Source organism: Podarcis liolepis (assembly GCF_965112155.1).
Source record: "Podarcis liolepis genome assembly, chromosome: 2".
Taxonomy (NCBI): domain Eukaryota; kingdom Metazoa; phylum Chordata; class Lepidosauria; order Squamata; family Lacertidae; genus Podarcis; species Podarcis liolepis.
This window is the reverse complement of record NC_139555.1, coordinates 126448849-126476669: the sequence shown is the minus strand read 5'-3', so window position 1 is coordinate 126476669 and position 27821 is coordinate 126448849. Positions and strand designations below refer to the sequence as shown.

Genomic DNA, 27821 nt, shown 5'->3' with positions numbered 1-27821 from the left:
AACTCGGAAACTTTGTATTGAGAGCTGTCAAGGGAAAGGGGGAAAGCGGCAGTAGCCTGCAGTACCTGCGTGGCCGCCGCAAGGGGCGCTGTTCGGTAATGTTGATTGGCTGAGGCGGGCGCCGATTGACAGCGGAATTTCGGTCGGCCGGTCTACTCACAATAAAAATAGGGCTGTGCGGAGCGCTATGGCGATAAGCTGTCAAACTAGCGCTTCCTTATTTACGGAAGGCTTTAAGGGATGGCCCTCTAAAGGGGACATCTCCAGGGTCGGGGGGGGGAGATGTGTGCGTGTGTGAGTGTGGTGCTTGTGTAACACGTGTCTGTGAGTTGGGGGGGGGGTTTCCGGCGACAGAAGTGACATTGCCAGGAAGGAAGAACAGTCCTGGAGGAAGAATTATACACAGCAAATGGGAAGAAATCTGACTTTTACATACTGTATGGGCTGCAGGCAGTGGTGAGGGGGGTTTTATACAGCCTTCTTACTAAAGAAGCAGAGAGAAGCTCCAAAAGCAAGATATATGAGCAGAAATCAGGGCGAATGAGAAGAAATCCACTAATAAAGCAGGGATCCCGGGGAATCTGCCTCCTCTGCGCCTGAAACTGAGGCGAGGCTGAGATTTCGAAGGGCGGGAAGTTGGGAAAAGGCGGGAAAAGTCGTTGAGGGGAAGAAGCCGCGGGGGGAGGGGCTCCTCCTCTCTCGCCCCTCAGAGACACGACGGGGACCCTCTTGGGAGGGGGGCAGAAAGGGGTCTCCCCCCCTCACAACCCCCTTGCACTCCTCTCATGGCGGAAGGGGAGCCCACCCTCTCCCTGCCGGGCCAAGGGGGTCTCTGGGCGCAGGAGAGCCTGGGGGGAGGAGGGGGGGAGGAGAAGAAGCGCCCCTTCTCTCTCTCTCAGGCAGCCCCATGTCTCTCCCCCCCCCCCGAGGCTGGGTCCATCTCTGGGCTTCACAGAGGACCCCCCCCTGGGCTGGGGGGGGGAGGGACCCCCCTGGCTTCCCTGGCTCAGCCCCTCCCCCACTCTCCTGACCCACAGGGGGAGGGGCAGCCCTTCCCTCCTCCTCACTCAGCCCCTCCCCTCCCAGCCTCCCTCTTTGCAGATTGAGAACCACCTCCTTCTCTCCCCGCAAACCCAGGTCCCCCCCAGATATGATGCCCCCCCCCTGGCCGCCATCTCGCCCCCTGCTGTGGGGAGGAGGAAGGAGGGGGGCCAGGTCCCCATGGAGCCCCCGAGGCAGCGCCGCCCCGTCCGCTTCCCATCCCAAGACAGGGAGGGGCTGCTCTGTAGATGTAGCTCTAGGGGCAAGCGAATCCCAAAAGGAACCGGAAGTGTCGCTGCGAAATGCGCCGGAAGTTTCCTGACCGGAAAAGGAGGAGGAGCGTCGCTGAAGAGCCCCCCCTCCCCCCGTCGCCGCCGCCCTTTCTCTTGCAGACAAGGAGAGCGGACTAATCCGGAGCCAGGGAGGCGGAGGACCAAGAGGTAAAGGGGGAGGGAGAGAAGGGGGGGATAGAGGGGGGGACAAGGGGGGAGGAGGATGAAGAGACCCCCCCCTAAGGAAAGCGCCCTCCCTGGGGCCCGTCGACAGGGGCCCCGATCCAGGCCCCGACCCAGGGGGGGGGGAAGGGGGGACCCAAGACCTGCAAGGTCTCCTGGGCAGCAGCAGCAGCAGCCCCGCCAGACTCCCCTTCCTCCTTCCTGGGGGGCCGAGAGAGGCTCAGCTGCCCTGGCGGGAAGGGGAAGGAGGAGCCCAAGCCGGGCTGCGGGTGGGGCTGAGGCCCTCCATTCTCCCGGTTTGCCCCTGGCAGAAATCCCTGGGGTCGTGGGGCGCCTGGCTGGGTCCCCAAGAGACCAGCTGAGCTTGTTCTGGGGATGAGCTTTTGTGTGCATGCACACTTCTTCAGATTGGACATTCTTCTACCTGAAATTTGGGAAACACTTTCTCTTTCCTTGCAATAATATCTCTTTCAAACTGTGAACTTTCAGTCCAAAAACCTCTCCCTTTATCTTGTCCAAACAAGATGATTTGATGGTATTGAAACCAATCCGCCATCACACCTCCCACCTCATCCTGTTTATTCAGTTTTATTTTTTCTTCCGAAAAGTCCGAAAGATCTCTGTAAGTTACCCATTGCTTCTTCTGTATTGCATTTTTAAAAAAGCTGTTGCTTTTGTGGGTTGGAGCCAAAGAGGTGTTTTTCTTTCCAGAAGATTATTATATTTATCCCATACTGTAAAAAGGATTTTCTGAATAATCTGATTCATAGAGCTCTTGTGTGTTTTAGTTTTATCCTGCCATAAATAAGCATGCCAACCAAACATAGTCTTACGACCTTTGTTATAAGAAGAAACCTGCTCCTTTCCCCTTATGGGGTATCCAAGAGCCCATATAGTCCTTAAGTGGGTTCCATATAGGTAGGAGAAAATAACAGAGGCCAACCAGAGTATACTGAGAAGCAAAGCGGCTAGTAAGCCTGATCTTTATTGCAACAGTGTCCCCCCCTCACCACAACCAGGAGGGAGGTGTGCAAGGCCTTATACAGTCTTTTCAAATTGCCCACCCAAGACCACCCCCCCCCCAATATCATACAGAAGGAGACTGTCTACAGCAGGAATACATCACAGGAGGCGGTCTACAGCAGAAAACCTGTCCCCAAGGATACCTGTTAATGGTCACTGACTGCATTACCTGGGCAGCCTGGGCATTCTTTTGTGATGGTAAATACTTTAGTTCCTGAATCCAGGTCACAGGCCCACCCTGTTCATCCCTCCTTAACACAGTATTCGTAAGCACAAACAAAATGGGAAGGCTTCCATTTGCCTCCTTTACTGCAGAGGAATATTTGAGTACGTTTCCGGGCACAATTCAAAGTGTTGGTGCTGACCTTTCAAGCCCTAAACGGCCTCAGTCCTGTATACCTGAAGGAGCGTCTCCACCTCCATCGTTCAACCTGGACACTGAGATCCAGCGCCAAGGGCCTTCTGGCGGTTCCCTCATTGCGAGAAGTGAGGTTACAGGGGACCAGACAGAGGGTCTTCTGGGTAGTGGTGCTTGCCCTGTGGAATGCCCTCCCATCAGATGTCAAGGAAATAAGCAGCTATCTTACTTTTAAAAGATATCTGAAGGCAGCTCTGTTTAGGGAAGTTGTTAATATTTAATGCTTTACTGTTTTTAACACTCGATTGGGAGCCGCCCAGAGTGATTGGGGAAACTCAGCCAGATGGGCAGGGTGTAAATAATAAATTATTATTATTATTATTATTATTATTATTATTATTATTATTATAGATCTGTGGTGCTCAATGTTTAGGTATAGTAAATATTAGGATTTAATTAGAACTTGTGTGTCATAGCGGGGATATGTTATAAGGTAGTCTCAGTGTATTTTAGAAAGGGAGTTATGTAAAGGGTTTTTTGTGTTTGATCCGTGTTTCTGTGTAAATACTGTGTGTCAGACTGAGAATGTCATCAGGAAGGTCTAGGAAAGGGTCACCTGCTTCTGAGCATCAGAAATGAGCATGGAAAGAGTTAATATCATTAACCTACCGGAATCGGCCCCCTCCCTTTGTAACAAGCAGCTGTAGTTCTTTTGGGATTTAATATCAGCTCATGTTGGGCACATGACCCGGAAAGCTGCCTGGCTCCCTCAGTCTGAAGGCGGAGATATGCACCACATGCCATAGTCGAATTTGGCTGGACTTGCCATGGGAACGCAGAAGGGGCTAGCAAGGAAGGGGGAGACTGCCAAAGAAACCTGCTCTCCCACAAGTGCCCCCCCCTGCCAATTCCGTAACATTAGCAAAGCCACCGCCCAGGGCAGCCCAAAGTGACGTATAACCAATCGTTGTTGTTGTTGTTTTCCACAGTGAGACTCCAAGGTCTTCTGTGTCATCTTTCCTGTGCAGTGGACACTCAGGTTTCGAACGTGATCTGTGCGGGAGGCACATTCACAACCTGCAGTGCCGTGTCTGTGCATGTGCGGGTTGCAATTCAGTGCTTCTGCACATGCGCAAAGCATGATTTAGCGGTTCTGCACATGCGCGAGGGCTGAAACCTGGAATTAACCTGTTCTGGTACTTCTGGGTTCGGCGCTGTGAACACGAAGCGTCTGTAACCCGAGGTATGACTGTATTTTGGAAGGCAGCGGGAAGGCTGTTCTCAGGGCCTGCTCCACCATGAGGGAAACTGAGGCAGCCCCCTCAGGCAGCAGATGCAGGGAGGGGACGGAGCGGAGTCCCATTTGGCCAGCCCTGATTTAACCGTCTATCTCAGGCATAGGCACCCTAAGGCCCATGGGCCAGAAGTTTGGAAAAACTTTAAAAAGTATAGGAACTCACATTAGGTGGTCAAAAAATAGTAATTGAAACAAAATGCTTATAAAAATAAGATAATTACTTAACATTTAGCTTCTGTTACACATTATATCCACATAAGTCAATAGAAAAAGTATCAAGAGATGATGTTCAAGATGTGCCCTTTGGGAAATTTGGTTTTGGCAACTGCAAAACAACATCCTTGAAATCAACGCTTGCAACGCGGAAGCAAACATACAAGATCCTGGTTTTTTCCTTAGATATGACACTTGTTTTGAGATTATTGTACACTAAGCGGGGCACTTATATACATATCAATGCGTCCCATGTCTTAGTGTATCAAAGTGCCCCAACAGACATTTTCAAAAAACTAACAATTGTTAATAAAACCACTGAATTTATTTGAAAATCACGTGTAATCCTGATTACTGAGTGGAAAAACTTACCTTTGGTATTTTTAAATCTTAACTAAATGACGTAAAAAAGTGTTGGAACACTTTTACATTTCACATAATTTTTTAGTTGGTTCTCTCGTCAAATGCCAACGGCTAAACTGGCGGGCAGCACAGTCGCAACTGTTCTACTCACACATGTATAGGCACATTTTGGTGATGTTGCAACACGAATATAATTTTTCGATATTGAAATATTGTTGGTGTGTCAATGTGACCCGCCTCCCCCATTCCGCATTTTCAGAGGAGGGGGAAGAAGGGGAAAGTGTGTCCCACCAGATAAGACTCCCATCCTCCCTGGCCATGGGCCATCCTTACTTGGGCAGGTGCTACTTTGAGTCCAACCACATCTGGAGGGCCAGAGATGCCTCCTCTCAGCATAGAAGGTTCCTCTAGGGCTCAGTGTTACTTGGGAGTTGGTGGAACTGGATCTTAACGGTTCTTGAGACATTTCCAAGGGATTGTGATTGCTATCCAGACCCTAACACTATAAATCCAAGGTGTCCCCACTGAGCAGTTTATCAACTCTGCCGGCCACTGGGGAAGACCTTCTGAAGGAAATCCTTTCCCCCAAAGTTGCTTCCTTCCTTCCTCCGCTGCTGCTGCCCACACTAAAGGAATGTCTGGATGAAATCCCAGGGATGTCTGGCTCCTATTACAAAGAGATCCAGTTGATATTCTAGAATAAATTGTGGCTAAGATTCTGAGTCACAATCGTGACTGAGAAATACAGCCAGGGAATATGAAACTGATTTGAAGATTGGTTTCTTCTTTACACATTATTATTATTATTATTATTATTATTATTATTATTATTATTATATTACATTCAGCTGGACACACCACTGGTTTCATCTTCTTCTTTTCTTTCCCACAATAAGTGTTATTCACCTTTAATACTCACCTTTTTCAGTGTCACACATATTTTTATCTTCTGATCTTCATATGAAGAGAGGTATACAAATTTAATAAATAATTCCCAGTTGGAGCAGAGCTAGAATATCCAGAAGCCCTGAAACTCAATATGGAGGTCGGATGGCCGAAGTATTGGGAAATTTTAGAACAGGATGGAGATAAGTTTAAACTACAAAGTCATGAGAAACTGAAACATAAAGTACAAAATTGGTTTCAATATCGTCAAATAATGGAATTTTACAAACAGGATAGGAAAATTGGTTTCCAGGTGGAAAAATCAAAACTAGAAACCGAACTGTTAGAACCCAATACTAAGAATTTATCAAGAATGTATAACTTGTTGCTGAAATGGAGTACACAGGATGAAACAGTTAAATCGGCTATGATTAAGTGGGCACAGGATGTTGGACATAACATTATGTCAGCTGACTGGGAATGGTTATGGAACACCGGTATTAAATTTACGGCATGTAATGCCTTAAAGGAAAACATTATGAAAATGGTTTATAGGTGGTACATGACTCCAGTCAAGCTGGCAAAAATTTATCATTTGCCCGATAACAAATGTTGGAAATGCAAAGAGACTGAAGGTACCTTCTACCACCTTTGGTGGACGTGCCCGAAGATTAAGGCCTTCTGGGAAATGATCTATAATGAAATGAAAAAGGTACTTAAATGTACTTTCCCTAAAAAACCAGAGGCCTTTCTCTTGGGCATTGTCGGCCAATTGGTGTCAAAGAAGGATAGAACTTTTTTTATGTACGCTACAACAGCAGCAAGAATACTCATCGCAAAGTATTGGAAGACACAAGATTTACCCACTCTGGAAGAATGGCAGATGAAAGTGATGGACTATATGACATTGGCCGAGATGACAGGCAGAATCCGTGACCAACGAAAAGAGACGGTGGAAGAAGAATGGAGGAAATTTAAAAGTTATCTTAAGTACTACTATAAACTTAATGAATGTTAAAATGTTATGGTTTTCAGAAACAAAGGGGTACAGTGATATAAGGTCAGAATACAAAGAGGACTAAGATGACAGAGGTTGGAAAGTAACAATTGGGAGTTGCTATGAGATTATGGACATTGGGATGCAGAAAGGGGGGGGGTATGGGGAAGTCCAAGAAAAGAGGTTTATGAAAATATCTTTGAAATTATACGTGTATGTTTGTCTTTTTAAGTGTTTGTTTGTTTCCTTTAAAAACTTTGTAAAACCAATAAAAATTTTATATATAAAAAAAAAAATAGAATATCCAGAAGCCCTTGTCCACCCACGGCAAAGGAGGAAGAACAGTGAGAGAGGCCTGGACATGGAATCTCCACTAAGATAAGCCAGTGTCAGGAGGCGGGTGCGAGACCCGGTGGCATATAATTATTATAAATCATAATTGGGGTGAGTGTCTCAATCTGGCCTTCCCAGCAGTCAGGCTCCAGCTGCTTTCCTTCTGCATCTCCAGCTCTCTCCATTCAATAATGCAAGGCTGAGAGATGGAGGTCCAGCCCCAAGAACATTCACCAACTGAGCACTCCTTCAACCGACCACAAGCACAAAGCCTTGTCACTAGACTTATATATGGGTCTCCCAAAATGGTCAGTATGGACCTCCTGAGGCGAAAGGGAATGTGCAGGTGATTAATAAAGATCTAGAGATTGAAGGGGACAAAATGCAGCCCAAGGGGTGGAGGATTATTGTGCAGAGGATGAAGAATTTCATGATGAACTTAGGACCCTGAGGAATATTGGCCAGGTTCATGGAACATACAGCTGCTCCCTTTCCTGTGAGAAACCACTTTTTATAAAACGTAAACCCCACAGTTCAACCGTATTCTAAGATAATGCTGCTTCATTAACAATAATTAAGGGTTATAAAAGGCTGATGATGCATGACCATTATTTTACATTATTTCATTTGCCTAAAAATTTGGAACATATGGAAGACAGGAGAGATTGTACAAGACGTTAAAATAAGAGCAGGTGCTAATTGATGTGTGTAATATTCCTTTGTTCTCTTCCTAGAAAACAAATAGGATTTTCTCCCTACCCCACCCCATCGAAAGAAGACAATGGAGAAGGCAATCAGAATTCTGGTGGGCCATGTGAAATGGGAATAACGAAGAAACCATTTAAATACATGGAGTGTGAAAACAGAGAACATAAACAATTTGAAAGTATAGAGTGTGGAAGGAGCTTCACTGACAGTGGAAACCTTAGAAAACACCAATGGAGTGACACAGGGGAGAAACCATTTAATTGCATGGAGTGTGGAAAGAGCTTCACTGAGAGTGGAACACTTAGAATTCATCAATGGACTCATACAGGGGAGAAACCATTTAATTGCATGGAGTGTGGAAAGAGCTTCATTGAGAGTGGAACACTTAGAATTCATCAACGGACTCATACAGGGGAGAAACCATTTAATTGCATGGAGTGTGGAAAGAGCTTCAGTCAGAGTGGACACCTTAGAGTTCATCAACGGACTCACACAGGGGAGAAACCATTTAAATGTATGGAGTGTGGAAAGAGCTTCAGTCAGAGTGGAGACCTTAGAGTTCATCAACGGAGTCACACGGGGGAGAAACCATTTAAATGCATGGAATGTGGAAAGAGCTTCATTACTAGCGGAAGCCTTAGAATTCATCAACGGAGTCACACAGGGGAGAAACCATTTCAATGCATGGAATGTGGAAAGAGATTCACTGAGAGTGGATGCCTGAATGCACATCTTCAAACTCACACAGGGGAGAAACCATTTCAATGCATGGAATGTGGAAAGAGATTCACTGAGAGTGGAAAACTTAGAATTCATCAACGGAGGCACACAGGAGAGAAACCATTTAAATGCATGGAGTGTGGAAAGAGCTTCAGTCAGAGTGGATCCCTGAATGTACATCATCAAACTCACACAGGGGAGAAACCATTTCAATGCATGGAATGTGGAAGGAGCTTCACTACTAGTGGAAACCTTAGAATTCATCTACGGACTCACACAGGTGAGAAACCATTTAATTGCATGGAGTGTGATAAGAGCTTCACTACTAGCAGAAGCCTTAGAATTCATCAACGGACTCACACAGGGGAGAAACCATTTAAATGTATGGAGTGTGGAAAGAGCTTCACTACTAGTGAAAACCTTAGAATTCATCAACGGATTCACACGGGGGAGAAACCATTTAAATGCATGGAGTGTGGAAAGAGCTTCACTACTAGTGGAAACCTTAGAATTCATCAACGGACTCACACAGGAGAGAAACCATTTAAATGCATGGAGTGTGGAAAGAGCTTCAGGCGAAGTGAACACCTTAGAATTCATCAACGGACTCACACAGGAGAGAAACCATTTAAATGCATGGAGTGTGGAAAGAGCTTCAGTCAGAGTGGACCCCTTAGATGACATCAACAGACTCACTCGGGGAGAAACAAATAAATGTATGGAGTGTGGAAAGAGCTTCAATAGAAGTGGAAACCTTAGCAAACACCAGCAAACTCAAAAAGGGAAAACCACTTACGTATATGGAGTGTAGATAGCGCTTCAGTCCTGATGTTCTTACAAAACATCAATGGTCTCACAAGGAGGAGAAGCTTTAAGAGTTGAAACCCAACAATCTACCAACAAACTGAAAAAGCAGAAGTGATTTAAATGGAAGGAGTGTGCAGGAAATGCTTCTATTACTTTATATGTATATAATTTTACATGCACAGACCATCGGCTGTGGGGAGGACTGCAGGGCCTGCTCCCTTCCAGGGCCTTTTCCAACTGGCCCAGGGGGCGTGGCCCAGGCCCTCTCTCCCAGCTATAAAGGGACTCCTGCTGCGGTGAGGCCTCGGACCATCGGCTGGGTGAGGACTGCAGGGCCTGCTCCCTTCCAGGGCCTTTTCCAACTGGCCCAGGGGGCGTGGCCCAGGCCCTCTCTCCCAGCTATAAATGGACTCCTGCTGCGGTGAGGCCTCGGACCATCGGCTTGGTGAGGACTGCAGGGCCTGCTCCCTTCCAGGGCCTTTTCCAACTGGCCCAGGGGGCGTGGCCCAGGCCCTCTCTCCCAGCTATAAAGGGACTCCTGATGCGGTGAGGCCTCGGACCATCGGCTGTGGGGAGGACTGCAGGGCCTGCTCCCTTCCAAAGCCTTTTCCAAAACAGTAATAGGCAAACTATCCCCAACCCCATCCCCACTAATCCCCCTGGCGTACCACCCATTATTCCATCATGCAGCACAAAACCTCCAGATAAAAACCTGGCAAACCAAAGGCTTATATTGCCTAATAGACTTCTACAAAAATAACAAACCTTTGTCAACACAAGAAATACAAGACACACTAGAAGACACCCAAATGCCCTGGTTAACACAACACCAATTACAAGCCCTCTTAAACAATCCAGTAGTAAAATCAGCAGCAACTAGGCCCCTGACAACCGTTGAAAACCTCCTCCTAACAACAAAGGGAAACGGTAAAGGGATGGTATCTGCAATATACAAAATACGACTTAAAAATCCCACGAACTCCGTAGACACAATCAAAAAACAATGGGAGGATGACATAGGCTATGAGTTTAACTCCACTCAATGGACCAGAATGTGCTCTAAACCCCAATTTAAATCCATATCAACGAAAAGAAAAGAACTCACTCTGAAGCTCACCTACATGTGGTACCTAACACCAAGAAAACTAGCGCTAATACGCCCAGGAACCTCACCAAAATGCTGGAGAGGGTGTACCTCCACAGGCACATACCTCCACGTGTGGTGGGAGTGCCCAAAATCCAACTATTCTAGACAATAGCCAACAAGTATTAGAAACCACCCCAGAACTGGCCTTGGTAAACATCTTCCAAGACAATAATTGCCACTTACACCACAAATAACTCATAACAGCATACAAATCAATATGGCTAACCTGATTCAAAAACACCCACCCACCATACTCACACACGAAAACAAAGTTCACCACAGCCAATCACAAACAAGCAACCGCACCCTAGGCCAACCCCAATTTCTCTCACCGCCAAAGGAACACAAGTGAGTAGCAAAGAGAACCCACACAAACAACGCTGATGCAAAACCCCACACATTAAGCAAATTAGAAACATTGCTTCCCGAGCCCACCCCCCACTCACTTTCCCCCCCTCCACCTCTTCCTCCCCCCTTTTCTTCCTAACGTAACCCTAATGTCTCAACAGATGAAACTGACCAATGGAAAATGTAACTTGAAAAAAAAAGACATTGCACATACCTTTGTAAACCAAGAAAACTTTAATAATAATAGTAACAGTAAAAACAGCTCCTACCGTCAGAAAAATTTCCTGTGTGTCTAGTCAAAATCTCCTTCCCTGCAACTTGAAGCCACTGGTTCGAGTCCTGCCCTCGAGGGCAGGAGAAAACAAGCTTGCTCTCCCATCTTCCATGTGACAGCCCTTCCGATACTTGAAGATGGCTATCATATCTCCTCTCAGTCTCCTCTTTTCCAGGCTAAACATACCCAGCTCCTTCAACCATTCCTCATCAGGCTTAGTTTCCACAACCTTGATCATCTTGGTTGCCCTCCTCTGCCCACCTTCCAGCTTGTCAACGTCCTCCTTAAATTGTGGTGCCCAGAACTGGACACAGTATTCCCGGTGTGGTCTGACCAAGGCAGAAGAGAGTGGGACTATGACTTCCCTTGACCTAGATGTTGTATTTCTCTTGAAAAATAAAAGTAAGTATCTTGAGAGAGCCAGCATGATGTAGTGGTTAAGAGCAGTGGACTCATAATCTGGGGAACCGGGTTTGTGTCTCCGCTCCTCCACCTGCAGCTGCTGGGTGACCTTGGGCCAGTCACGCTTCTCTGAAGTCTCTCAGTCCCACTCACCTCACAGAGTGTTTGTTGTGGGGGAGGAAGGAAAAGGAGAATGTTAGCCGCTTTGAGACTCCTTCGGGTACTGATAAAGCGGGATATCAAATCCAAACTCTTCTTCCTGGTTATGCCACTAAACAGCCCTTTTATTCCTGATGCCTCCAGAGATAATGTTTTATCTGAACACTTCACATAGCCAAGAATGAGGAGGTGTTGCGACACAATTAATTTATAAAATATAAACAATATATGAGAGTTTGAATATTAATGTGTATGTGTAAGATGCTGTGGCGTTTGCCCTCTCTTTTGGAAATGTCTGTAGAGGGGGAGAGAAAGGGTTACTAGGCAGACCAATAGGAAAGCTGGAGGCGGAGCCTACCTGTTTATAAAAGGGCTTAGCCCCAGGTTGCTTTTAGTGGGTTGGTTGGTTGGTTGGTTAAGGCAGTTGGGAAAGCGGTTGGCAGGCAGTTGGAAATAGAGAGACAGTTAGTGCAGTTGGTTCTTGTGTGAAGGGAGGTAGGGACAGAATAAAATAAGACTGAGAAGGTAAAGAGTAACAGTGTTTTCAATGCATTTAAAGTTTATTTGTGCTTGCAATAAATTACAATCTTCATTGTTAACTTCTTCCTCTTCTTCTTCATACAGCCTGGAATAGCATTTGCCTTTTTTGTTGTTGTTGCACCACACGGTTGACTCATGTTCAGCTTGTGGTCCTCCAAGACCTCTAGATCCTTTTCATATGTAGTACTGGCAAGCCTGTTGTTCCTTATCTTATATTTGTGCAGGTAGTTGTTCCTGTCTGTGTGGAGAGCCTTACACACCTGACCTTTTTGAGATTGATTTATTGTATTCATAGAACAGCTTTTTCTCCAAGGATCTCAAGGTGGTGTTACAGGGCCCCGTCCCCCCGCTCCTAATTTAATCCTGACAATAGCCCTGTGAAGTAGGTTAGGCTGTGAAGCATTGCCTGCAATAACAGGTACAGTGGTGCCTCGCAAGAGGAAATTAATCCGTTCCGTGAGGCTCTTCGTCTAGCGGTTTTTTCATCTTGCGAAGCAAGCCCCTTGACGGCTTAGCGGATTAGCGCTATTAGCGGCTATTAGCAGCTTATCAGCTTAGCGGATAAGCAGATAAGCGTCTTAGCGGCTTAGAAAAAGGGGGGGAAGTCGGAAAAACTCGCAAGACATTTCGTCTTGCGAAGCAAGCCCATAGGGAAATTCGTTTTGCGAAGCGCCTCCAAAATGGAAAACCCTTTCGTCTAGCGGGTTTTTCGTCTTGCGAGGCATTCGTCTTGCGGGGCACCACTGTATGTCTTAAGTTGGCAGTTGGAGAATGGATGGCAGCTAACAGATTGAGGTTGAATCCTGACAAGACAGAAGTACCGTTTTTGGGGGACAGGAGGCGGGCAGGTGTGGAGGATTCCCTGGTCCTGAATGGGGTAACTTTGCCCCTGAATGACCAGATGCGCAGCCTGGGAGTCATTTTGGACTCACAGCTGTCCCTGGAGCCTCAGGTCAAATTGTGTGTCCAGGGCAGCTGTCTACCAGCTCCATCTGGTACGCAGGATGAGACCCTCCTTGCCCGCGGATTGTCTCGCCAGAGTGGCGCATGCTCTGGTTATCTCCCGCTTGGACTACTGCAATGCGCTCTACGTGGGGCTACCTTTGAAGGTGACCCGGAAACTACAACTAATCCAGAATGCGGCAGCTAGACTGGTGACTGGGAGCGGCCGCCAAGACCATATAACACCGGTCTTGAAAGACCTACATTGGCTCCCAATACATTTCCAAGCACAATTCAAAGTGTTGGTGCTGACCTTTAAAGCCCTAAACGGCCTCGGTCCAGTATATCTGAAGGAACGTCTCCACTCCCATCGTTCTGCCCGGACACTGAGGTCCAGCACTGAGGGCCTTCTGACGGTTCCCTCACTGAGAGAAGCCAAGTTACAGGGAACCAGGCAGAGGGCCTTCTCGGTATTGGCGCCCACCCTGTGGAATGCCCTCCCACCAGATGTCAAAGAGAAAAACAACTACCAGACTTTTAGAAGACATCTGAAAGCAGCCCTGTTTAGGGAAGCTTTTAATGTTTGATGTATTACAGTATTTTAATATTTTTTTGGAAGCCGCCCAGAGTAGCTGGGGAAACCCAGCCAGATGGGCGGGGTATAAATAATAAATTATTATTATTATTATTATTATTATTATTATTATTATTATTATTATTATTATTAAGTCCCATTGAGAAGGACTTCCCCTGCGTGAGTCTGCTGAGGTTTTCTGAGTGTTCCACTAACACAACGTTTTCAGCTGAATTTGGGGGAACCAACTGATGCATCCATTGTGTTGAGCTGTTTCAATTTCTTTTGTTTGATTTGCTCATGGCAAACAGCTGAAAGTCTGTAAATCTTCATAATAAACCTGATTTGCAATGGGGGTTGAATAATTTGTATGCAACTGTATGTGTTTTATGTTTTTTTTATCTGGTGCTGGTCTACTGTAAGAGAACGTGTGCCCCTAATTTCTACAGTTGTATGTATGGTTGTAGCTGCTACTACCTTACGCTGGTCTATGATTTCGATCCGATCATAAATACGTCATTGGTTATGTTGAAAAAGAGGTGTGGTGACAGGCAGAAATCTGAGTCGCAGTCAATCAAACATACCTTTCATACCTGTGTTCACTGTGACACTTGCTCCCTGAGTCAAGTCAAATGCCCCCCTTTGTCTTGCCTGGGATCTCAGATCATGGCCTTAGAGGAAGATTCCTGTGGACATGATTCCTGTGGATTATGGCTGACCCCAGTAGAATCTCTGAGCCCTCTCCTGTTGCCCATTCCCCCTCTGATCTGAATAAGCTCAGAATGATGAAAATCAATTACAAGGGTGATTTTATATGACTTTTTAGAGCTCTGCACCTAGAGGAATAGGCGCAGAGAAAATCTAGGGATTACATTTGATGCAACTTGGTTGCAAGTTGGAATTCACAATTTCGCTGGAACCCAGCGGGCATCCTCTGCTGTGAAACTTGGCTGAGCTCCGTTTGAAGAAGCAACGCTTTGAGTGGTGCAGTACCTGCGTAGCCCTTTCCTTTTTTAGGGGGCGCTGCTTCACAACTGTCAGGAGCCGAGCGCTTCTCATTGGCTAAACAGTCATAGCGGCTGTCAGAACAGAAGCTTCCGATTGGTCCGCGGTTTGGGATGCTGTTGAAATGGTAACATGAAATGGCTGGGCTTTTCTAAGGTGTGTGTGGGGGGGGGAAGGTCTTGAATGGATGTGGTTTTATTTCACGTTATCCCGACTCGCTGAAGGGAAGACAAAAGGGGAAACGGCGGGGAAACAGGATTCGTTGTCTGATCTTTGTGAATTCCGGCGAAGAGTCCTCCTCGGTAACATAATAATAATAATAATAATAATAATAATAATAATAATAATAATAATAATATTACTTTTTTATTTATACCCCGCCCTCCCCAGCCAAGGCCGGGCTCAGAGCGGCTTACAAGCAATAATAAAAACAAGATGAATGATTACAACTTAAAAACAAAAATAAAATACAACATTAAAATAATGGAACATTAAAATATTAAAATGTAGCCTCATTGCAGGAGAAGGAAAAGAAAAAAGAAAGAGGGGGGGAGGGAATCAAATTGGCTCCAAGCCAAAGGCCAGGCGGAACAACTCTGTCTTACAGGCCCTGCGGAAAGAAATCAGATCCTGCAGGGCCCTGGTCTCATGAGGCAGAGCGTTCCACCAAGTTGGGGCCAGTGCTGAAAAGGCCCTGGCTCTGGTTGAAGCCAATCTAACTTCCTTAGGGCCTGGTAACATGGCCTTCCCGATTTCCTTTCGTGCAATATAAGGGGGAGGGGGTTGCCCACTGTTGCCCACCCGCCCCTTTGTGAAATCTCCCGTCTCTCAAGGGGCTCCTTTTGCCCCCCCCCAATTGCGCAGAAACTTCCGACACTTCAGGTTCTTTTTGGAACGCGCGCACCTCGGGAGGTAAGGTTGCAGAGCAGTGAAACTCCAATAAGCTCCACTTCCGAGAGAGGAAAGGAGTTTTGGAGCAAGCCCTGGTCCTTCTGCTATGTGGAACCCTATAAGCCTCCTGCCCCTTCCCCCAAGTCTGACCCTGACGACACCCCCACCCGAAAGCCATACAGTGGTACCTCGGGTTACATACGCTTCAGGTTACAGACTCCGCTAACCCAGAAATAGTACCTCGGGTTAAGAACTTTGCTTCAGGATGAGAACAGAAATTGCACCGCGGCAGCGGGAGGCCCCATTAGCTAAAGTGGTGCTTCAGGTTAAGAACAGTTTCAGGTTAAGAACGGACCTCTGGAACGAATTAAGTACTTAACCCGAGGTACCACTGTACTTGGAATCCCACCAAACTGAAATCCAGAAGAAACGTTGCTCTTTGTTTAGTGACAGCCTGCAATCCTATTATCTGCGTTTGCAAGTGTGCGTGCCTCTCTGCGCCCCTTCCCAAAATCTGGGCACGTGGGGTAGAATCTCGAGGAGGAAAGGAGCCAAACCAGGTCCTTTGTCAAGTTCATAGCTTTGGTTGGCCAGTTAAGGACTGCCATTCACAAGTCTAAACGGGTGGACCGTTTCCCACCTCAGGCGGCTTGTTTGTCAGCCTGTTTTTACCCCGCCTTTCCCCCCGACTCAAGGCTTCTTCACATTTATCCAGTGGAACAGTAACAACAGCAACAAACAATTTCCGTTGAAACGAATACATTTGTCTCAAGCAGTAACATTTGCAGTAAACTGTTACAATAATCTGTGGGGAATATTCATTGAACAAAAGGTAACATGTAAAAGAATATGAAGTAACACACATGCTTGCAACTATGTTTCAACACCTCAAACACTCCAAATAAAGTCCTTTATTAGTCACACTGCATTGAATGAGTGGCTATCAATAGTGGAAAAAGGGCAGCTGTTTACCAGCTCCATCTGGTACGCAGGATGAGACCCTACTTGCCCACAGACTGTCTCATCAGAGTGGTGCATGCTCTGGTTATCTCCCGCTTGGACTACTGCAATGCTCTCTACGTGGGGCTGCCTTTGAAGGTGACCCGGAAACTGCAATTAATCCAGAATGCGGCAGCTAGACTATAGTGACTGAGAGCGGCCGCCAGGACCATATAACACCCATCTTGAAAGACCTACATTGGCTCCCAGTACGTTTCTGAGCACAATTCAAAGTGTTTAAAGCCCTAAACGGCGCCGACTTGGCCCCCCAGGTCAAAAGGCCTCAGTCCTGTATATCTGAAGGAGCGTCTCCACCCCCATCATTCTGCCCGGACACTGAGGTCCATCTCCGAGGGCCTTCTGGTGGTTCCCTCATTGCAAGAAGCCAAGTTACAGGGAACCAGGCAGAGGGCCTTCTTAGTAGTGGCACCTGCCCTGTGGAACACCCTCCAACCAGATGTCAAAGAGAACAACAACTACCAGACTTTTAGAAGACATCTGAAGGCAGCCCTGTTTAGGGAAGCTTTTAATGTTTAACAGACCACTGTATTTTAATACTTTGTTGGAAGCCGCCCAGAGTGGCTGGGGAGACCCAGTCAGATGGGTGGGGTATAAATAATAAATAATAAATTATTATTATTAAATTTTTATATCACCAGAAAGCAGCAAATTCTCCCCTGCCGGTTGCAGGGCATGTCCAGCTCATGATGGACGTCTGGCCAGTCTGACTGGGCCACATCCTGGCCTTGACGGACCTAAAATATGGCACACCCTGAAATTAACAGGTCCGTGGCAAAGTACTGTTACATTGCAACAAGAATAAGACGAGCAATGATGTCAACAAAGGAGTTCAAATTGTAAACATCGAAGGAACAATAATAAACAGTAGTGACACCTGAATTGAATTCTTAAAACCTTAAAAGTCGAAAACTGGTCATAAATATAAGCACCAATTCTGTGAGTTGACATATTTCTACTGTTATTTGTAGTACAATACTACTTTTAATGTCATATTTTTTATAAATTGCTTTCTGGTCACTGACCGTATTAAAGATATTTGACTTTACGGCACACCCCTGTCCTCCCCTGTGTGTTGTATCCCCTGGGAGAAGACCTCCATTCATCTGCACTGGATTTGGAGGGGTCTCTCTGCGCATGCTCTCTCTCTGCCCCCCATCACTCTACCCCCAGGAAGAGCTGGTGATTGAGGCATTTCTGACCTTGCTGTTGTCTTCTGGGAGGGCTAAGTGGCTGGGGACTTTCCTGCCGTTGAACTTCAACCAGAGCCAATCACAGGCTCTGAGGCTGCCTGATCATCAGTTGCTGGGCAGGGAAGATCCAGCTGTTGCCAAACCCAACACTTCTTGTTCTCCTCTCTGACTCTGTCCCTGGCTGCTGAAGGCAACAAGGAATCTTTCTCTAGGCTAGGGAAAGGGGAGAGAAAAGAAGGAAAAGCCAGCTTACCTCCACCCCATTGCCGCTCCTCACCCCTCGCATAGAATCAGTCCTACTTTGTGGGATCAGCCCACCTGCTGTGGAGCCCTCACCCCCCCTCCCTGTGTCTCTCCTGGAGGACCAGCCTCTTCAGGGATGAAATTTGGGAGAGGCTGCTCTGCTCATCCCACCAAACCCCACTTAGAAGCCCCTGGGATAACTTTAGACTTTTGGCACTTACTGCCCTTGGCAGACTCTCCTTCTTCTAATGGTCACATGTCTTGCTTCACTTACTTTCAAATGAGGCAAGCCATCCCTCTCACATTTACAGGACCTGCGACTCTTTCTGCTGAGGGGGGCCCTGCCCTCCTGCCCCGCAGCCTTGCCCTGGCAGCTCCCCTGGCCCCCCCTCCCCACACGATACTTGGCTGAAGGTTCTCCTTTGCTTCTGCCTTGAGATCCAGGAGAATGTTTGCTCTTTTGCTGAGAGAGGATCTGCAAAAAGATCCCATTTCCCCTTCTAAAGAAACCGTGACAACTGCAAGGTATAATATTGCACCGCAGGCTGGGCCTTGTCTGTCCGTCCCTGTGATGTCCCTGCACAAGCCTTGGCCCCAGAAGGGACGCCTCTCCCAAACCCCTCTCTGGGGGGTCATGTCCCTCCTGGAGCCTCTTGCCAGGGGGAGGAAGAGCTGGACGACTCTTTCGACTGGCATTCATTTTTGGAAGGAGGCATTTCTACAAGGCACACACAGAATAGGGGCAGAATAGAGGGGGGGGGACAGCAGATCAAGACCCCCGAAAGCAGTGACTCCTTCCCTGGGGGGACATGTTCTGTGCCCCTGGTCTTCCACTTGGTGGGTCTCAGCCTGATCCCACATGGGCTGAAACAGGAGCCCTGGCACCTCGCAGATATAAAGATGGAGAAATGCATGTTTGGCTTGAAAGGGGGTCTGGGGTCTGGAGAGGTTGAAGAGACCTGTCTCTGCCCCACAGCCAACTCATGAAGGAGGTCTGGCCAGGCTGACTGGGCCACATCCTGGCCTTGGCTGACCTGAAACACCCCCCACCCTCCCCTGTGGGTTGTGCCCCATAGCCTTGAGGACTTGGAGGGGTCTCTGCCCCTTCTCCCCTCTTCCTCCTCCCTCCTGCCTTAGGAAGAGAGGACCCACTTTGCTCTCCTGACGCAAGAGGGAGGGGGCTGCTCTCCAAGGAAATCTCCCCCCCCCTTGAGCCAAGGAGCCCCTATTCCTCTAGCAGAGGATGCTATGGGTCTTGCCCAGCCCCACTCCATTCAGCTCAGCCATTCCCAAGGGGGTCCTTCCCTAAAACTGCAATTCCTCTTAAGCCATTGCTGCTGGGCTGAAGGGGGGCTGGAAGCTACTTCTCTGTGAGGAGGTTTTGCTGCGCTCCCTGTTGACCTCCGTCTCCTGGATCATGGCCAGCTTCCCTCTTTCATTTCCCTGAATGCTGAGCTGAGCTCCAGGCCTCCATGTGTGGGGAAGCGAAACTCCCCCCAGCGCCTTTCTGCAGCGTCTCCTCTGCTGCCAGAAACAAGGGGGCAGAAGGAGGGAGAGGTGGGGGAGGGAGACACGTGCTATGAGCCCAGAAGTCCTGCTTCTGTCACCAGGGAGCAGGCTGCCTGGATCCTGCCCCTTCTGTCCAGGGACCCCCTTGCCCCCCTCCTCTTGGTCCCCTTCTTGCAGGGAGGTTATTCTGCTTCTCCTTCACATTGGGGAGAGGGCAGTAAAAACATGAAGCTGCAGCTACAGTGGAGCAGTCCTTTCTCCCTTTCTCCCATGGGAGCTCTTGTGGAATATAGATCTGAAGTTTACAGCCTCAGTACCTCTGGGGGTCCACAAAACCCACATTTCTCACACCCATTTTGTCCCCTGGCAGCCCATCCCTGAACAACTTGTATTCCAAAGAGATTTTGACCCAGAGTTTCCTCCTCCTCCTCTCTCTCTCTCTCTCTCTCTCTTTCTCTCTCTCTTTCTCTCTCTCCAGCCAAGGTCCTTCTCTGTGGAAGTGACTCCTCCACTCTTAAACTGAGCCTTTGCCCTCAGGTGTTGCTGCTCTTTTGTGCCACCACCAGGAACTGGGCCAATGTGCAAATCCAGTTAGGGGATTGGAAGCTCATGTACAGATAACCTGCAACCGTGGGCGTAGCCATGATTTATTGGGGGGGGGCAGGCCTTTTGTTAGGGGGCAGAACCTCAGTTTGCTTTGTATTTTAATTGTTTTTTATTGATTAGGGGCAGCTGTGTAACCCCCCCCCCCCACGGCTGTGCCCATTCTTACAACCTATTTGACTGGTCCTTTTTTGAAGCATTTTTTTCCTTCAGAAAAACGAGAAGCAGAGAATTCCCACTATTGGGGGGGGGGGCTGAGGTCTGGGATAAAATTGCCTCCTTCCTCTTTGAAGCAAAATGCAAAATGCAGAGGCTGTCAGAAGCTCACAGCTTGCAAACGTTGTTGGTACTGTATTTTTCGCTCCATAAGGCGCACAGGACCATAAGGCACACCTAGTTTTTAGAGGGGGAAATCAAGAAAAAATATATGCATGCAGCCTGTCTGATTCTCCCAGAGCTTCTGCGGCTGCCTGGTGAAACCCGGTTCCCACCCCCCCAGCCCCAAAGAGCAAAGAAGCCAAGACAGCGAGGGGCTACACGTGGCTATGGCAATACCCCCACCTCCCGCAAAAGCCCACAGGAGCCGCGCACCCTTTAAGGAGTCAGTCCCTTCTTCCTCCTGGGGAAAAGCCCGCTAAAGCCGCGCGGAGCTTGTGTGCAGCTCTTGGGGGCTTTTCCCGCCTGCCTTCCCCCTGCATTCGCTCCATAAGACGCACATACATTTCCCCTTACTTTTTAGGAGGGAAAAAGTGCGTCTTATGGAGTGAAAAATACGGTAATTAACATGAAGAGTCTGCCACTTGCAGTTTTGCATTTAAGCGCAAAAATAGAAATCAGAGTTTTGGATTTCACATTTTACATGGGATGATTATTGACAGTAGGGAGAAGAAAGCCTCTTAACTCCGCCCCCCCCCCCCGTAATTCTTTGAGGCGAGTCTTAAAGCCAGAGCTGCTCCAAGAAACTAATTACTTGTTTAAAAAGTTCCTGTTTCAAGGGAACCCGAATGTCACAATCTCCACTTCTGCCTTGAAGCACAAATCAGGGTTGGGGGAGGGGTAAAGCAGAGTTGCTGCTGTTGCTGCTGCTGCTTTTTTTTTGGGGGGGGGGGTAAAGTTAAAGGTACGGGCCAGTCTTGACAGACTCTAGGGTTGTGCGCTCATCTCACTCTAGAGGCCAGGAGCCAGCGCTGTCCGCAGACACTTCCGGGTCACGTGGCCAGCGTGTCGAAGCTGCTCTGGCGAGCCAGCACCAGCGCAGCACACGGAACCGCTGTTTACCTTCCCGCTATAGAGCGGTCCCTATTTATCTACTTGCACTTAAACTCCTATCACATGTCCAACCCTCACCCCACGGCTGTGCCCATTCTTACAACGTATTTGATTGGTCCTTTTTTTAAGCATTTTTTTCCTTCAGAAAAACAAGATGCAGAGAATTCCCACTATAGGTGGGGGGGGGCCCTGAGTGCTGGGATAAAATTCCCTCCTTCGTCTTTGAAGCAAAATGCAAAATGCAGAGGCTGTCACAAGCTCACAGCTTGCAAATGTTGTTGGTACTGTATTTTTCACTCCATAAGGCGCACTAGGCCATAAGGCGCACCTAGTTTTTAGAGGGGTAAATCAAGAAAAATAATCTTATCCCCCCCCCCCGCCCCAAAGAGCAAAGAAGCCAAGACAGCGAGCGGGATCCATGCGCTCGCTGTCTTGCCTTCTGCCATAGCCACGCGCAGCCTCTCCCGGCTGGAGGGGCTGCACGCGGCTATGGCTATACCCCCACCTCCCGCAAAAGCCCACAGGAGCTGTGCACCCTTTAAGGAGTCAGTCCCTTCTCCCTCCTGGGGAAAAGCCCGCAAGAGCCGCACGGAGCTTGTGTGCGGCTCTTGGGGGCTTTTCCTGCCTGCCTCCCCCCTGCATTCGCTCCATAAAACGCACACACATTTCCCTTTAATTTTTAGGAGGGAAAAGGTGCGTCTTATGGAGCGAAAAATACGGTGATTAACATGAAGAGTCAGCCATTTGCAGTTCTGCATTTAAGCAAAAAAATTGAAATCAGAGTATTGGATTAGAGTGTTGAATTTCACATTTTACATGGGATGATTATTGACAGTGGGGAGAAGACAGCCTTCTAACTCTTCCCCAGCCCCCCGGTAATTCTTAAAGTAAGAGCTGCTCAAACCAATGACTTGTTTAAAAAGTTCCTGTTTTGAGGGAACCCGAATGTCACAATCTCCACTTCTGTGTTGAAGCACAAAACAGGGTTGGGGGAGGGCAAAAGCAGAGTTGCTGTTGCTGCTGCTGCTGCTGCTGGGTGGGGGGGTGGCTTTGGCGTTGTCCTGCTGGGGACTTTCCTCAAGGGGAGGCTTGATCAGAGCCAATCACAAGTCAAGACGCTGCCTGGTCATCAGTTGCTGGGCAGGAAACGCGTTGCTCTTGCCCAACCCCTTAGAGTGCAGCACTTGGTGGTCTCTGACTGTGTCCTGGGCTGCTGAAGGGGAGAAGGAGCCTTTGAAAGGCAAGAGGGAGGAAGGAGGAGGAAGACGGCCTGCAAAAATCAGGCCACCCGCACCCCACTTTCTTCCTCACCCTTTCCCTCTGGATCAGCCCTTCTCCAACTTCTGACTTTTGGGGATCAGCACTCCTGCCCTGCCCCTCTGCCAAACTCTGCCTTCTGTCTCTCTGCATTAATTGGCTCCCCCCAAATTTGGATCCCACCACCTGAGATCCAGAAGAAGGTATGAAATCGCACAGCAAGCTTGGCCTTGTCTGTTGGCCTCTGAGATGTTCCTGCTCCAGGCTTGGCACCAGGAAGGACGCCTCTCCCAAACCCCACTCGGTGGTGTCATTTACCTTCTGGAGACTCTTGCAAGGGGGGGGGGGGGAGAAAGAGCTCAACAACTCCTTGCATTAATATATCTTAATGAGGCACACAAAAATCGGGGCAAGACAGGGAGCTACCAGAAAAGAGTGAATCCTTCTCTGAGGGTTTTAAGGCATGTTCCAGGCAACACAGTCAACTCATGATGGAGGTCAACCAGGCTGAATGGGTCACATCCTGACCTTGCATGTCCTGAAACACACACCTCTCTAGTGTGTTGTTGCCCCTGGAAGAAGACCTTCATTCATCCACCCTGAATTTGGAGGAGGGTCTCTGCACATTTTCTACCCCTCCCCCTGATCAATCACTCCAGTCTCAGGAAGAGCAGGTGCTTGGAATTTTAGGACACGGGGATGGGCTGTTCTGTTCATCTTTTCCCCCAGAGGGGGAATCCACAGGTCCTGTGGGATAATGGTTTGGGGCATCACCAACCTACAGCAGGCCTTGAAGACCAGAAGAGTCCTGTTGCATCATCAGGCTGATTAGGGTCCCCCTGCCCCAGCATCCTGTTCCCAGCAGGGGACAGACAGGCAGACCAGGGCAAAGGCAGGGAGGCACCAGCGCTGGCTTTCCTGATCTCTGATCATCTCCCAGAATCTGGGCCTAGAGACACGAGGAGTCAGTGTAGCCACTCTGGTTGCAATGCTACCCATTTCCTCAATGGTTCACCTTTTTGCTTTGAAATAATAAATATATCCAGAGCTTATAGGCAAAGAAAACAGCACTAGAAACAAATCAACAAACTGTAAGATTTATTCATTGCTTTTGGAAATATGGGCACATGTATTAAAAACAGCAGTTGGGCTGCACAGAAGCCATTGGGAAAGTTTTGCGGATGAAGAAGGAATCTTTTCCTCCACACAGACAGATACAACCCTGCTTTATGTGGACAAGAAAGGTGTTTGGGGTCTATTTCAACATTGCTTCCCCAACAAGCTGGATGAATCCTCTTTGTGATTAACGAAACACCTGAGGGGTGTATTCCTGCAGTGCAATGCACGGAACTGAGTAAGGCTCTCTCCAAAAACTGGAGAGGGAGGTGAATGGTTTTGGGTAAGTGGGGAGGAGATAGGATTTAGTATGCCTGACACTCTGTTGGCAGGGGGTCTCCTTGAGCCACGCAGATGCAAGGCCAGGCAAAGCAGGAAACCCCCACAAAAACTATCCTGACTCAACCATGGAGTTTGGGGGAGGATCGGCAGTCAAACCAGAAGCCCCTCTGTCAGAGATGATTTAGCTGAGATTCCTGCACTGCAGGGGGCTGGACTAGATGACCCTTAGGGTCCCTTCCAACTCTACAATTCTATGATTCTATAAAATGCACAATTACTAGACAGCCAGAAGCAAAGGCACCAGGGAGTTTCATAACCTGCATAGAGGGAGCTCTAAATGTTGCACCATGGCAAGACTTATAATGTGAGTAAACCATATACTTTACCAATTTAATTAAACACTCCTAGAGCAATTTCTTTGCTAAGAGGGAAACATAATAGGGAGAAAAGTAATGTAAGTCTGCCTAAGCATCTTTGGCTAACATAATTGTTCTCGAAAGTTATATTATCTGAAAAGCTTCTAAGGATAATCTGCACACGGAGGAAGCAACTCCTTGCAGCTGATTCATAGCAGAAGAGACTCTTGGCAAAGGAGCTGAGCTGAGAGGGTTTAAGGAAGAGGCTGTCAGGAAAGGAATCCCCCATTATCTGAAAAGGAAGGAGAAGGGAGCTGGTGAGCTGGGAGTATGGAGGCTGAGCACCTTCCAGGCAGGATGAGGCCCACCCCACCCCTTTGCTGTGTATTTTGGCTTCCCTTGCATTTGTCTCTGAGCCCATGAAGGGAAACAGGTTCGACTCACATGAAGCCCCTGCGATCGTTCATCCTCACGGCCTTGAAGAAAAGGATGGTGCCAGCGATGATGCCCAGGATGCCAAAGGCCAAGCCCAGGGCACACAGCACGTTCTCCATCGTCTCCGGGATGGGAGAGGGCGCCTTGGAAACTGGGATGGAGAGAGAGAGGACAGGGCTAAGGGGGGACTCTGTTTCTCTGTGTGTGTTCAGCAGAAGAAAGAACCCAGGAGTCCTGACACATCCGCCCCACAGCCCATAATACACACTTTTAAGTTAAACAGAGAAGCTAACTCAAGGAACCCCCAAAAGGCAGCTGGGCACCTTTTTGTCTCTATGGCTAGAAGGAGCAGAATAAATTATGCAAAACTGCAAATGTACTTCACTTGCATAACTTATTCTGATCATCAGAACTTGCTTCTCATGAGCCATGAATCTGGGTTTCTGAGTTCAAGTCCCAGAGAAAAGGCCCAATCCTGCTCGGTGCTTACCCCAGATCTTCTCCATCTTTCCCTCTGGGATGCCCCAGTGCTCCACCTGGCAGACGTAGATGTCTCCCTGCTCAGGGACGAAGGGGAGGTAGGAGAACTTGCGGAAAGTGTTGTCCACGCTGGGGTAGAAGTCTGTCTCCTCCACGCCCTCGGAGACCACCTCGTTGTTCTTCAGCCAGGTGACGTTCAGCACTGGGGGGGAGAACCTGTCCACAAAGCAGATGAGGACGTTGGGGTCCCCCAGTTCCACGGCATTTTCCGGGTACACAGTGGCCGAAGGAGCAACTGAGGAAGGAGATGGAGAAAGAAAGGGGATTAAAACCCATTTGAAGCAGTCTAGAAATGGAAAGCATAGCAATTAGCTGCTGTGGGTATTTTTGCACCGGGTGTTCAGGTTTGGCAATGCCTCTGAGCTTGTACAGAGTGCAATGCTGCCCCTCCCATCAGGTTTTCCTTCCCTTTTAGCCTGTCTCCGTCAGCCAAGGACTGACTCCCTCCTGCAGAGTTCCCTCTGGGGAGGCAGAAAGGGGTCCTGAGGGGTCTTCTGTGTCAGAAGCCAAGAGACCACCCCCTGCCTGCCCCCCAGCTCTCTCCCCTGCCCCCCTCGCGTGTCCTACCGTTCAGGGCACGGGTGCGGTTGCTTCGCTTCATGAGCACCTCCATGTTGTTCTTCATGACGGCGATGTTGGCCAGGGCTCCCTGCACCTCGAAGCTGGTGAAGCGCTGGAAGTCCGGCAGCCTCCAGACGTTCTGCTTCTTCTCCCAGTCCACGTGCAGGATCTCCTCGTGGTCAAACTCCAGCAGGAACTCCCCGGACTTCTTCTCCGAAGGGAAGCTCTCCTGGAAGAAGTCCAACTCCACCAGGGTGTCCTCCACTGCAGGGGAGGGAGAGAGAGAGGGAGGCTTTAGGACCCCGCAGCAGGATGAGGGAGAACCTGTCCCATTGCTAGGAATGGGGCCACCACCAAGAAGGCTCTCTAAGTAGACGGGGGGGGGGGGATTCATCTGCTCCCAAGCAGACACACGTCAGTTTTTAAATCCCCTCATTTCTGAGCCAGAACGGCCCCAAAAGGTGGTCCTGGGTGCACTTGAATGTGGGTGACTGGTAGAAAGTTGGAATAATCATTCAGGAGAACAATCCATGTCTCCATGTGCCTAGATCTCCACTTTGTTCCCAAAGTGAAACCAGTAATAATTACATTTCCTCTTTCAACCGTGGATCATCCACAGTCACCTCTTGACTTACCTCATGCCACGAATTAAAATTTGGGCATGCTTTTAAAAGAGATAAATCTGTTGGACACACAGACAGAGCCATTGGCCATGCGCCTCTTTCCTTTCCTAAAGCGACTTCCTTGTGGAGTTCACTCACTCACTCAGACTAAATTGCGTCTTCTCGGGAGTGAAGTCCCTTTACGTCCGGCTGGGTTCCTTGCTATGAAGGGGCAGCCAAAGAGAGCAGGTTTTGCTCCGAGTTTTTTTAGAGTCCGCCAGAGTTTCTGGCCCCTTTTGTGCCAGGAGAGAGACCACTCTGTCTTGGGGGCAATGGGGTGGGGGGCTGAATTCTTTTGGGGGCGACCACGGGGGGCTTCCGGACCAGGTAGGTCTCTGTGGCAGCCGAGCCCAGAGAGAGGAATAAATATTCTTGTTTTATTTCCCTTTTCCTCCTTGTAACAGAAAAGGCACAGATTCCGATCTTTTAAGGTAGGTGTGTGGGGGGGGGATGCTGTTTTCACCCCGTTTTCCCCTTCATTTTTTAATGACAACCTAGACCATCTTATTTGAGGGAGCAAATCCTCCTAGTCCGTCATCCTCCCATTCCACTCACCTCCCAGCACTATTTCGTGGAGGTGGGGGAACGTCCAATTCCCTTCCTCCCCCCATCCCTCCGTCTTCCCGGGTACAGCTTCTGCACCTGTCAGGGGGAGGGGGCTTCTCCTCCCTTAGCCCAAGAGACCCCCCTCCTTTGCCCACAAGCAACGCCCAGGGGCGCAATCTTTCTTCCCCAGCCCCCCTCCTGGGACCCCTCCCCAGAATAGATAGATATTTATTACGGCCATAGGCCCATACAGATAAAAAACAAGACATAAATAACAGCTTGTGCACGTGGGAAAAAACAGCCGCTAAAACATCACTATAACAATAAAATACTGTAAGATGGAATGACATAGTGCGCCTTAATTAGCTTGTAGTGCACCTTGGCAGCGCTTTTGGGTAAGGACAGCGACCAGAAACCTAGCCACTCTCAGGGTCGTATGGATATCCTTATCCTGCAGGATTTGGGCAAGATGGAATTTTGGTGGGGTACCCTCTAGCTTCTGTATGATTGATCCCAACAAATTTGCCCGTGGCACATTAAACAAGGGGCAAGTAAACATAATGTGCTGAAGCGACTCCGGCGTCTCCTTATCACATACACACATGGCGGAGGCTTGGCCCTTTGAGAATCTATGTCTCAGGACATTGGAGGGAAAAACGTTAAACCTCGCTTTGGTGAAGGCCAGCCTGTGGGCAACGGTCGAAAGGGAGGAGAGGTATGATGGAACGCAGTAAGTTAAAGTGATACCAA

At 48.5% G+C, this 27821-nt stretch overlaps 2 protein-coding genes and 2 long non-coding RNA genes across 5 annotated transcripts in view; 2 read left to right on the top strand and 2 right to left on the bottom strand.

Moving 5' to 3' along the window:
- Positions 1 to 27821, bottom strand: part of LOC310702107 — a 281230-nt gene that overhangs the window by 64379 nt on the left and 189030 nt on the right. The gene's annotated exons all lie outside the window — the stretch shown is intronic.
- The window catches only part of LOC310701896 (mamu class II histocompatibility antigen, DR alpha chain-like), a 115434-nt gene that overhangs the window by 82075 nt on the left and 5538 nt on the right, over positions 1 to 27821 (bottom strand). The window contains exons 2-5 of one of the 2 annotated variants that reach the window (XR_014523123.1): positions 25870 to 26127; positions 25253 to 25537; positions 24772 to 24913; positions 23889 to 24619 (exon numbers count right to left, since the gene is read on the bottom strand). Coding sequence is in view for 1 of the 2 variants with exons in the window: in XM_083493395.1 (XP_083349521.1) it covers positions 24616 to 24619; positions 24772 to 24913; positions 25253 to 25537; positions 25870 to 26127 (689 nt within the window). In the remaining variant the exon portion in view is untranslated. Of the gene's footprint in view, positions 1 to 23654; positions 24620 to 24771; positions 24914 to 25252; positions 25538 to 25869; positions 26128 to 27821 lie in introns of those variants that run through there. The other variant, XM_083493395.1, reaches the window with a different exon arrangement.
- Positions 957 to 10456, top strand: LOC310701524 (uncharacterized protein). Its single transcript, XM_083492534.1, has 2 exons — positions 957 to 1481; positions 7700 to 10456. Exons 1-2 carry the CDS (start codon positions 1222 to 1224, stop codon positions 9072 to 9074), a joined length of 1635 nt encoding a protein of 544 aa, XP_083348660.1. The 5' UTR covers positions 957 to 1221; the 3' UTR covers positions 9075 to 10456.
- The window catches only part of LOC310702054, a 42446-nt gene continuing 38466 nt past the window's right edge, over positions 23842 to 27821 (top strand). Inside the window, exon 1 of the long non-coding RNA XR_014523172.1 lies at positions 23842 to 23976. This is a non-coding gene — a long non-coding RNA (uncharacterized lncRNA). The remainder of the gene's footprint in view (positions 23977 to 27821) is intronic.